This window comes from Trachypithecus francoisi, unplaced genomic scaffold (assembly GCF_009764315.1).
Source record: "Trachypithecus francoisi isolate TF-2019V2 unplaced genomic scaffold, Tfra_2.0 Lachesis_group16, whole genome shotgun sequence".
Classification (NCBI taxonomy): domain Eukaryota; kingdom Metazoa; phylum Chordata; class Mammalia; order Primates; family Cercopithecidae; genus Trachypithecus; species Trachypithecus francoisi.
Window position 1 is genome coordinate 63,434,382 of NW_022681461.1, and position 11,428 is coordinate 63,445,809.

General features: G+C 55.9%; 1 protein-coding gene across 1 annotated transcript in view; it reads left to right on the forward strand.

The window, feature by feature from the left end:
* The window catches only part of NDUFA8 (NADH:ubiquinone oxidoreductase subunit A8), a 34,068-nt gene extending 33,000 nt beyond the window's left edge, over positions 1–1,068 (forward strand). The window contains exon 4 of the mRNA XM_033237569.1: positions 561–1,068. Within this exon, the coding sequence (XP_033093460.1) occupies positions 561–566 (6 nt within the window). The 3' untranslated portion in view covers positions 567–1,068. The remainder of the gene's footprint in view (positions 1–560) is intronic.
* Positions 1,069–11,428: the final 10,360 nt, after the last annotated feature.

Consider the following 11,428-nt stretch of genomic DNA (forward strand, 5'->3'; position numbering starts at 1 on the left):
ATCCTGTTCGGTGAGATTCACCTTCCACTATGCCTCATGGTTGGATAGGAGACCGCACCTTTAATTCTAGGTCTCAAGCCTGGCCTCAGTTTCTTCATCTGTCTGGAAGCAGAGCTGGTCAGGTGGGACTGGTCTGGGTCCTCTCAAAGGGCTCTTTGCCTCTGTACTTCTAAGTCTAAGCACCTTTCCTGCCTGGATAAGGAGAAAGCAGTGCCACGGATAGTACCTGGGGCCCCAGAAAGAGGAGGGAGAGGAGTTCCAGGTAGCAGAGCTGTCACTGAGAGTGGGACCAGGCAGTTAGGCAAAGCAGAAATTGAGAATGGTCTTTCTACTGGGATCTGGGATCCAGGGGACCTGGGTTCAATTCCCAACTCAGCCACTTATTTATTAGCTGTGTGACCTTGAGCAAGTCACTCCACTTCTCTGAGCCTTCATTTCCTCACCCATGAAATGCAGGAAGTAAGGTCTACTTTGCAGAGTGGTTGTGGGGATTAGGTGGGACCATGGGCATGAAAGCAGCCCCAGGTTAGTGGCAAATGTGGTGCCTTTTCTCTCGGTAGGGGTGACTTTCCCAGCAAAGACTGGAGAGAGATGGAGAAATAGACACTGCAGCATCATGATGAAGAAACTCAAACCCTGGTGGAGCTGGGAGAACAAAGACACTGTTCTGTTTCCAGTATCTCCAAGAGCATGTGTGAAGCCAGGCCCATCTGTCTGTGGGAGAGGTCTGTGCCATGGTATTGGGCAAACTCACAGGTCACCATAGCCCAGGATTGCAATATCCCAAAAGCTTGTCTTGATCTAGACTAGGAACCCCAGCCCATGCTAGCAGGATGTGCCCTTAGGGTCATCTGGCTTATCCTCTAATCTAGGGGGCTCAGACATGTCAAGTGACCCCTTGCCCCTTTCCCCTTCCCACAGGTCACACAGCCAGTTAGGATTGGAACGCAGGCCTCCTGCCTCCAGTCAGGGCTCTTTCTATTGAGGAGGTCCCTGGGATTTAGGAGGCCCCCCCACCTCCCCAGCTCCAGCCTGAGATGAAGGCCAGATTCTTGTCAGGAAGTGGAAAGGAGGCAGGGTCACCTGTGTGTGCTGGCAGAGAAAGAACCATCCCAAGCACCATCCTTCCCAGACCGTCTTTTCCCTGGGGCTCCCCAGCAACCCCAGCCTTCTCCCACCACCTCCTTCTCTCCACCTCTCTGAACTTAGGCTCTTCTGTCAAATTGACATGAAAAAGCTCACCTCAAGGGCTGTTGCAGACGAACAGATGGAAGAGTGCCCTAAAACTCAGTAAAAGCAATGGATTGTTTTAGACCTTCAGTTTCTATGACAGCATTAACTGAACATCTAATACATGCCACGTTACTGCCCCAGACCCCACAGAGACCCTATAAGAGAGGCATCTCATGGGTGAGGAAACGGAGGCGCAGAGAGAGGAAGGGATCTATCCAAGGCCACACAAGTTCTTATTTGGAGCTGGAACTCAGTCCCTGCTTCCAGTCCAGGAGACCCCTCTCCCAAACACCACACCGTTCCAGCCTGGCAGCCCTGCCATCCTGGATGGGAAGAGAGAGGACCAGGGTAGGAAGGGCGGGGGCCGGGGGGTTAAGAGACTCCTCCATGCCTCTTCCCCCAGCCTCAAATCACAGGGAATGAATCTCCAGGAAGCCCAGCGGGTGGCCGGGTCCCAGCGCTGATTGCAGGAGAAGGCAGGAGGGCCCGGCGGTTGCCATGGCAACTTCCTGAACCGCAGCGCCTGTTCCCGCTAAGGCTTTAGGAAGTCAGACATACCTGGGCAGCCCCTGCCCCCGACAGGGCCTCTCCAAGGAGGAGGAGCATGCAAGGGAATGTGGCGTGCCTGCTCACAGAGAATCTGCACACGCATGTGAGAGCTATGGCAGTGGCAGGTGTGTAGCTGCAGCATGCACACAGGCCTAGGACATGGAGAGACTCACATGTGTGGGCGCAAACCTGCCCACACATGTGGGTCTCCATGTGACAGTAAGAGGAGCCTTTAGTGTGACACATGTGACAGTGAGAGGAGCCTTTAAGGGTGAGAACAAGCCTACTGACATAGGAATGTAAGAAGGGCATTCTCGGCAGAGGGAAAGGCAGGGTGGTGCTGGAGAGCATGCTGTGGAGCTGCTGGCAGGAAGATGAGATTGGCAGGGCCAGATCATGGGGACGCTCTGCCTACTGGGCTAAGGAGCTTGGACCTTCACCGGGAAGCACTGGGGAGCCAGTGAGGGCTTCAAAGCAGGGAAGTAGCATGGCTGGACCTGAGATCCCTCCAGGAGCCCATGGAGGATGGGTCAGAGGTCAGCCTGTAGGCAGGGAGGTCAGTGTGGTGCCAATCTTCCTTACCCAGCTCTATTCTTTTTCCTCATTAGCATTTACACCTTCTAACATGTACCATATACTTGTCTTCAGTTTCTTGTTTATTCTCTGTTTTCCTCACTGGGATGCCAGCTCATGAGAGCTGAAGGGTTTGTCTGCCTTGTTCACTGGAGTCTATCAAGGACCAACAAGAGTGCCTGGTACTCAGTAGATACTTGCTGAATGAATGGATGAGGCCTGGACTAGAGGAGTGGCCTAAGGGAAGGAGAAAAGTGCAAGGGGAGAGTGAGGTGTGGAAGGCGAGTTGACTGGCCGGGTTAAAGTGGAGGTGGTGGACACACGGCTGAGCCCCCCAGGGACTTCTGAGTTGGTGGCTGTGGCCCTATTCAGGTGCCTTTCTGGTTCAGGAATGAGACCATGGGGTGATTCCAGGATCCAAGAGATAAGAATAAAGGATGGTCTGGCCACGTCTCAGGAGGTGGGGAGGGATGGGGCAGGACCAGGCCAGATGCAGAAGTGGGGGCAGGATAGGGGAAACTGAGGCAGATGCCCCATCCTGTGCACTAGATCTGAGTGCACTGGGAGGGACTGGAACTCAGTCCCTGCTTCCAGTCCAGGGGGCCCCTCTCCCAAACACCACACTGGCAGCCCTGCCATCTGGATGGGAAGTGAGAGGACCAGAGTAGGAAAGGCGGGGGATGGGAGACTGGGGTCTGTAGTGTCTTCTGGACCTCTGATGTCTAATAGAAATGTAGCATAGGCCATAGAGACATGCCACATGTCATCTTACATTTTCTAGTAACACATTAAAAAAGTAGACAGAGGTGGGTGAAGTGAGTTTTAATTACATATTTTACTGAACCCCGTATGTCCACAATATTATTTCAACCTGTTACCAATATAAAAATTAAATGAGATATTTTACATTCCTTTTTTAGGGGGTACAATGTCTTCAAAAACTGTTGTGTATCCTACACTTACAGCAAACCTGAGTTTGGACTTGCCACATATCACGTGCTCAGTAGCCACATGTGACAGTGGCTGCTGCATTGGACGAGGCAGCCCTAGGACCTGGAACCCACCTACCAGGAATGAGGCACTGGGAGGGGCTGAGTCTGCAGAGGGGCCTCCAGGGCACCAGCTGATTGAGGCTGGGGTTGGGGAGAATGCAACCACATGGGGGATGGAAAGCCTTTTTCCTCTACTTTTTTTTTTTTTGTCAGTTCACTCGCTCACTCAACAGACTTTTATTGAACACTTACTATGTGTGGGGCGCTATGCTAGGTGCTAGGTCTGGCAAAGTGCATTAGTGTGGAGTAGTAATTCTTATTAGGATACTATTCCTTTCTTGTAGATGAGAAAGCTTAGGTTCAGAGAAGTTCTGACTTTCTGGAGGTCTCGTTGCTGGTAACCCTCTGAGCTCTTTCTCCTGCTTCATGTTGCATAGATAACTGAGATGTAAGTAAAGCCCCCAGGAGGGAGGAGGTTGGGGATGAGGTAGGATCTACAGAGCGACATCCCCAAGGAAACTCATGCCTCTAGGTCTCTACACCTCCTTAGAGACCTGCTTCCTCCCCCCCCCCCCCCACTCAGTTTTCTCTCCCACAACTGCTTGAGCTTTGATGCTCCACGGGGGTCTCAGAACCAAGATGTCCTAAAGAACTTGAATTTAGACCATCTTCTTCCTAGATGACAGTCCAGCAACCCTGCAAGGGGTGCAGTGACTGGTTACACTACTGACCTGGCAGCTCTGGAGGCTGGACTGGGAGCAGCCCAGGTGTCCCCAGCTGAAAGGCCCATCCCTACCAAGGCAGCAGAAGAATGGGAGCAGAAACAGGAGTACTTGAAAGAGTGGATTCAAGCCCTGACTCCTTTTCTTCCCAGTTGAGGAAGAACCTTGGGGAAGAGGCTTTGACCCTCTGGGGCCAGTTCTGCCCCTATTACATGGACAGAGTAACCTACCTTCCAGGATAAGGGCCCTGAAAGCAAGTGGTCCATCAAGGAAGGGTCACACGGGGCTTGGAAAGGGACTGTTTTTCAAGAATGACAAACTCGTGTGAGTTTTGCTTAGAAACCCTGACGCGGCTGACTCCAGCAGGTGGGGGCCTGTCAAGGGTTCCTCATGCGTGAAAGCTCTGGAACAGGTATCTGGGGTCTAGGTTCTGGGTTTAAGTCTGTCCTGCAGGTGAGAGGGTCTCTGTGCCTTCCTTTCCTTCATCCTATTGTTTACTAAGCACCAAGTACTGACTGGGTGCCCAGTGAGTTAAATAGCTCTTCTTTCCAGATGAGGAAACTGAGGCACAGAGAAGTCTGGTGACTTGCCTGAGGCCAACCAGCCAGAAAGTGGCAGAGCTGGGTTTTAAACCTCGGTCTCCTCGTCCAAAGCCATTGCCTCTGGCCTCTGCCCAGCACTTGGAGATGCCAATGGGCTGTTCACCAGGTGTCACTCATGGCAACTGCCTCACAGACGGCCTGGGTCCCTTGCAGGCAGGGGTCAGCTGTGCATCATGCATCGGGACACGCAGGAGCACGGAGGCTGCCGGGCCTGGGAGGCTGCAGGGCCAGGCGCGGCCGGATTCACAGGTTGAAGACTGTTCCTCTGGGCTTCCGGACTCCGTGCCTTCCCCCACAGCCCCTTCCCGGGCCGCCTCCCTTCCTGGCCCGGTGCTGGGGGTGACTAGCGGGTGGGGTGGCATCCGGGCGGGGGCTAGAGCTGTGAAGAGGGTGTCTGGGCAGAGACTGATGGCCTGTCAGTTGGCTGCCAGCACATCCTCAAATTCTTTGTCTCTGTGTGGAGGGGGGACTGTGGAGGGGGCAGGGGTTGGGCACAACAGAGGAGGAGGATGCAGGGGTGGGGGCAGGAGAGGGGTGTGGCGGGTTAGGGGAGGCCTCTGTGGCCTGCTGGTGCTTACACTTGTCAGGGGTGTGTGTCTTGGGAAGTCAGGTCCTTGCCCCCTGCTTTGGGGCTAGAGACGGGTTCAGATCCTAGCTCTACTCCCCACTTGCTGGGGGGTCCCAGGCCTGTATCCTTCCTGTTTCCAATCCTAGGCCTCTGTTTTTCCATCCATGTAGTGGGTCTATCCAGCTCTGACCTGCTGTGATCTCTGTAAAGCTGAGGTGATTAGAACATTTGGCCCTGAAATTCCAGAGGCCTTAGGACTCCCCTGATGGAGGGAGCATGGAGCTGAGTCTCAGTGCTGTCAGAGGCATTGAGGGGGCTGAGGGGGCTGGGGGTGGGGTCAGAGGGGTGGGGAAGGTGAATATTCCCCACTGCAAGTCCTGGCAGTAGGGCAAAACCAGGCTGCTTATCTCCCCAACCTGGGCACCCTGGATGACTGTGCTGGGTACACGGGGCTAAGGGAGGGGTCGCCAGGGAGGAGGCAGGGAGGACAGAGCTGTCATCTGTCCTGAAAGGTACAGCCCTTCAGTGCTTCCTGCCCTCTCTGCAGTTCCTGCCAGGTCACCTGGGCCCCAAAGACCCCACAGCTCTGTTCACCAGCCCCCTTCAGTCCTTGTCACCTGGCTACTGCTAGGTAGTCACACTCAGCTCCATGATCTCACCAGGAGCCAAGTAGCTGCACACACAATCACAGTGCCCCCGCCACCGAAGACAAAACCACACATAGGCACAAAGTCTGTGGCACAGTCACACACGGGCTTGTAGAGTTATAGATGCACAGCCCTCCTGTGAGCCAGAACGGGAGCTCACACATGCATGCCCACCCCACCGTATGGGTGAACCAAGGGCTGTACCCAGCCCAGCCTTAGAGAACCACTCTGAGGCCTCACTAGACAATGTCACAGGAGCCGTCCTAGAGGGGTGGGGGTGGTGATGGGATGAGAAGCTCTCTGTGGGCCTCTGATCCCCTCCTTTAATAAAATGAGCTAGAAGGCCCCCTCCTCAGCACCCCACTCCCCAGCCTCAGCACCCAGGGCATCCATTATTCCACCCGATGCCCCTTCTAGTTCTGCGGGGTGAGTGCGCTGAGCACATCTTACAGAGGGCAAACTGAGGCTGAGGAGGAGGAGGGGGGTTGCCCAACGGCAGAACTGGTGAGGTCAGAAGCAGAATTGCAAGCTGGGGCAGTGGGCCCCCAAATCCGTGTTCTCCCAGGCCGCCCACCCTCATCTGCCGGTCTGGGGTGTGGACCCCGAAGCGTGCCCCGGGCCCCCTCCACCCCAGCACCCAAGGGCCTCCCGGCACAAAGCCACCTGGCGGCGCTCGAGGGGGCGCGCGTGGGAGCGCGCACGGCGGCCCGCGCGCGCCTCCGGCCAAGATGTTCCCTTTCCGCGTGATTGACAGGCTCGAGTGCAGAGAAACAAAATTGTTTATGCGCTAATGAATAAGGCCCTGATTGCAAGATCCTGTTTGGAAAATTATAGTGCGGCGGCGGCGGCGGCGGCCGCGGCGGCCCAATTACAGCCCGCGCTGCATATTCATTTCGTCTCTCCTTTGCATCGAGATGAACTGGCGCCCCGCGCCCTGCAAAGGCAACGCCAAATTTAGTCCCAGGTTCCGCACTCCTCCGCGCCATTGTCTGTCCCGGACCACCTGCCTCCTGCTGGCCTGATTGCCCGGGAGGGCGCAAGCAGGGAGGTCAAGAAAGTTCTCCCTACCCCTCCTTCTGGCACCCCCTTCCCTTGGTTCTCTTCGCTCCCTCCTCCGACTCCCCGTCTCTGTCTCCCTTCCCCTCCCGGTGTCTCTCTCCCTCAGTTCTCTCTCTCTTTATTCTGTGCCTGACACTTCCTCTCCTCGCTCTAGGCCTCTAACTGGGTGCCTCACCGGTCTAGAAGGTCAGTCGCTGTCCCTCCCCCTCCAGCTGCACATTCCCTGCGTTCCTGGGTCCTGGGAACAGCTGGGGCAGTAACGGGGACTGTCTGCTCCGTGGAGGTCACAGAGGTATGAGGCGGGTCCCAAGACCCCTGCCTTGGCTGTGAGCATGGGGTGGCTTGGCTCGTCCCCGCAACCAAGCTCCTGGGGAGAGAGGCCCCTCCCTGCCCGCTGCCTCTGCCGCCCACGCATGCCACCAGACCCACTCATTCTGCAACGCAGGCCCCCTGGCTGCCCAGGCTGCGCCCTCACACCTCCCTGCCCTGCACATGCCGTTCTCTTGCTGGCACGCCCTTCCTGTTTTCCCAGACGCATCCCAAGTGCAGCTCAGAGCAGCCTTCCCCTATCCCCACCACCGCAGGCAACAGGACAGCTCTGTCCCCTAGCACGCTGGTGTCCACGCATGTCCTGCAGTTACGGCAGCAGGCAGGGTACACTGGCATCCTGACATCACTGACTGACCAGCCTGGGGGCTCCGGTGAGTCACCAGGAAGCCCTGGTGTCCAGCTCAAGGCTGATCAAACGGACACCTCCCCTGGGATATGGGTGTGTAGTCTCCCTGTCCTTGCTGTATGGTGATGGTGGGCAGGAGGGGAGGAGGCTTGGAGGAAGGGACTGGGGGTTTGCAGCACCTGGACCCCACAGGCCAGGACTGGCCCTGGGTTCCAGACAGTGACAAGGAAAACTAACTGGTCCTTGTCATTGGGTCATTGACTTAACTGACGGGTACCTGAGGCCCAGTGTGACTGGAGGCTTGTGGTGGGGGTGATGGTGGTGAGGGCTCTTCAGAGGATGGCCGTGGTACTCCCCATCCGGCCTGGGACCCCACCGAGTAACCAGGCATCTGCACTCCTTCCTGGGATGGAAATTGGGGGATTAGACGTGAGCAAAAAGGGACAACCGCATATACCAACGGGCCTAGACAACCCCCCACCCTGCCGCCAGAGACACACAAAGTAATAGACTCCCACAGTCACACACACACAAACACAGACACGCAGCCTCTCCTTGAAAGACCCACGCAGCCTGAGACACAAAGGCAGGCTGGCCCCTGGGCGTGTGTGGGGCAGCACTGCCCTCTGGCGGCTCTCCTGGTAATCTCTCTGTCAGGCCTTGGCTAGCTTCCTACAACCACAGCTGAGCCACGATGCGGGTGCCCAGGCCCAGACCCAGAGAACTGGGACTCCCAAGGATGGGGTTTCAGGAAGGAAAATGAATTTGTGTCCCTAGGGTCGAGGGTCTTTTGAGTTCCAGCTCCCTACCCCAATCTGCATGTACTACAGGACATGTGAGCAGAACTTGCTCACAGAAGGACCAGTCCAGGGATGGTGAGGGGGCGGAGCTCCTTATCATAGGAGTAGGAGTTGGGCTGGGACCACTTGCAGATTGGTGGTCTTTAGTGGCAGAGTGGACAACTTCTAGGTCATCACCAGCTTGAAGAGCCCTGGGAAGTAGGTCTAGCCTTCTCCTACTTCACTCCAGCCCGGCCACTCTCCTGTTTGGTTTGTTTGTCAGTCATCAAACTCTGAGAGCATCTCAGCACCTGGAACAGCAGGGTGAGATCCTGCGTGGCAGGAGATGAGGCTGCGGAGGGTGGCTAGGCCACCCCTTGGAGGTCTTCAAGGCCAATATTAGGTGTGTGGGCTTTATTCTGGGGTTCAGGGATCTGGAGACAGGCCTAGACAGGGAAGCGACTTGGTCAGATGGGCATGTGAGCACCAGCGAAGGAGAAGAGACTGAGGCAGGAGGGCCAGACAGGAGGGATGCGGTGGCCTGGACCAGGACAGAGGCAGAAGTGAGGTGGCAAGAACGATGCAGATCCCAGAGCTATTAAGGAAATGGACTCGCTGGGCTTTGGTGAGGAAGTGGCCATGTTGGGCCTCAGGGCATATCAGTGCTGACAAAAGGGCCTGGGGGAGAGATGATGAGTCTGATGTGGCTCTGTAGAGCCTGAGAGCCAAGGGGACATCTGGAGAGGTATCAAGGAGGCAGTTGAAATCAGGCCTGGAGACATCCACTTGGGAGTTGGAAGGTTACTGACAGGTGGTTGAAGGCAGTGCACAGCTGAGGCCACCCAAGAAGGGCCCTTGGAAACCCTAAGCACCGAAGAGGTCATGGTGTTCACCTCACCCCCATGAGTCAAAAAGAAGGAGTCTAAATTAAATTATAAAATGTAACATATGTATTACAAAACTTTTGGCCTGGCACGGTGGCTCATACCTGTAATCCCAGCATTTGGGGAGGCCAAGATGAGCAGATTACTTGAGGTCAGGAGTTCGAGACCAGCCTGACCAACATGGCGAAACCCTGTCTCTACTAAAAATACAAAAAGTTAGCTGGGCATAGTGGCAGGTGCCTTTAATCCCAGCTACTCGGGAGGCTGAGGCAGGAGAATTGCTTGAACCCGGGAGGCAGACGTTGCAGTGAGCCAAGATCGCACCACTGCACTCCAGCCTGGGCGACAGAGTGAGACTCCATCTCAAAAAACAACAAACAAACAACAACAACAACAACAAAAACTTTTGCAATCATCACATCCATGGGTTCACAGAAACACATTTTCCTCCTTGTCTTCCTTGTTTGATGCTCCTGGTCTGATGGTGCCCTGAGGTGTTTACCTGCTTGCGGCTAGGTGGCCCAGCTCCAAATTCAGGCAAAAGCAAGGGGGCACCAACACGCTGGGACCAAGGGGAACCAGATGCCCACAAAAGAGAGAAGGAACAGCCAGGGAGGCTGGAGGAAACCCAGCAGAGTGTGGCATCACTGGGGCCAAGGAAGGAGGGGATTCCAAGAAAGAGGACATGATCAGTCATGTAGAAAACAAGAGGAGGCACAGAGATGAGGACTGAAGAGGGAGCCCGGATGTGGCTGTGGGGCTGCCAGGCAGGCTCAGCAGAGCAAAGCTGGCCACCTCTCCACATATCCCTGCTCAAGGGGTCCAGCCTTGGGTGGGGACACTTGGGTGCCCTTTGCCCTTGAGGATCCTCGGGACCTACAAACAAGGAGGGAATAGGATCCTGGGGTAGGGTTGAGGCAAGATGACCTCAGAAGGAGAAAAGGAGATCAAATATTTCAGTGGACTCAAGGCAGGGAGTGCCTCTGGGTGGCAGTCCCTCCTCTGACCACAAGGGAGCAGCATAAAAACAGGTCCTGCGTGGGCTTGGGCTTCTGTAAGGAGTCGGCTTCCACATGCTGTTTTCATCTGTGATGCGTCCTTGGGCTCTCTGGGCCTCAGTTTCTTCCTCCTCAAAATGGGGCAGTTGGACATCATATTCTCTTGGACCCTGTTGGGATCCCCTTCATTTTGCATCGCCTTACTGCCCACATTCCCAGCCCAATGTGATAGCCCCCATCTGACCACAATAAATGTGTAAAGTGAATAAGGTCAATGGCACAGGTATAGCATGTGAGCGAGAACACATAATCCTAGCCCAAGGAGGCCTACAGGCGTGTGCAAGGTTAGCTGAGTGAGGACAGACCATCCCATGAGCTTGGGATGCCTGCAGCGACCGTCTGTGAAGGTGGCCTCTGCTTCCTCTTACAGGGAGTACTGGGGTGGAGGTGGGGCTGCCTCTGCCCCTTCTGTCTGCCCCCAGGGCAGAGCTCTGGCTCTTCCTTGTCCTGCCACTGCTTGCCATCTCTCGAACATGTCAGCACCGGTGCCCTCTCTGGGCCTCAGGGCTTATCAGGACAAGGAGGGAAAGAGCATGAGAGTGTCCTCAGCACTGCTGACCCTCAGGTCTGAGGCAGCCCCACCCTATCCTGGGACACCTCCAGGTGCTGCCCTGTGGGTCAGGACAGTTGGTTCCTCGCTCTGGGCTGCCATCAGACCTTCAGAGGGGCTGGTGTGCTGGTGGCTGCCAGTGACCTCAGCTAGGGACAAGGAGTCAGGGTTGGAGCCTCATTCCATGTCTGACAAAGTGTGGCTTTAGTTGGTCACTGCCGGTGGGTGGCAGGGAAGCTGAAGCCAGAGCAGGAGCAAGAGGTGGCCTGGACAGACAGTGCCTCCCTGGAGGGCCCCTTCCCCTCAGAAGCTAGGCCAGCCCAGGGCAGCCGAGGACAGTGACACAGGAGAGCACCCACGGGCCAGTTGTCCTGTGCCAACTCTCCAGCTGTGTGACCTTGGGCAAGTGGGCAACGCTCTCTGAGCTATGGTAGGGAGACCTATCCAGAATTCAGGAAAGCATCTTACAGGCCCAGGGCAGCCCTGGTATTGGGGCAAAGAAGGACAGGCAACCCTGGGCCACCAACTTGTCCTAG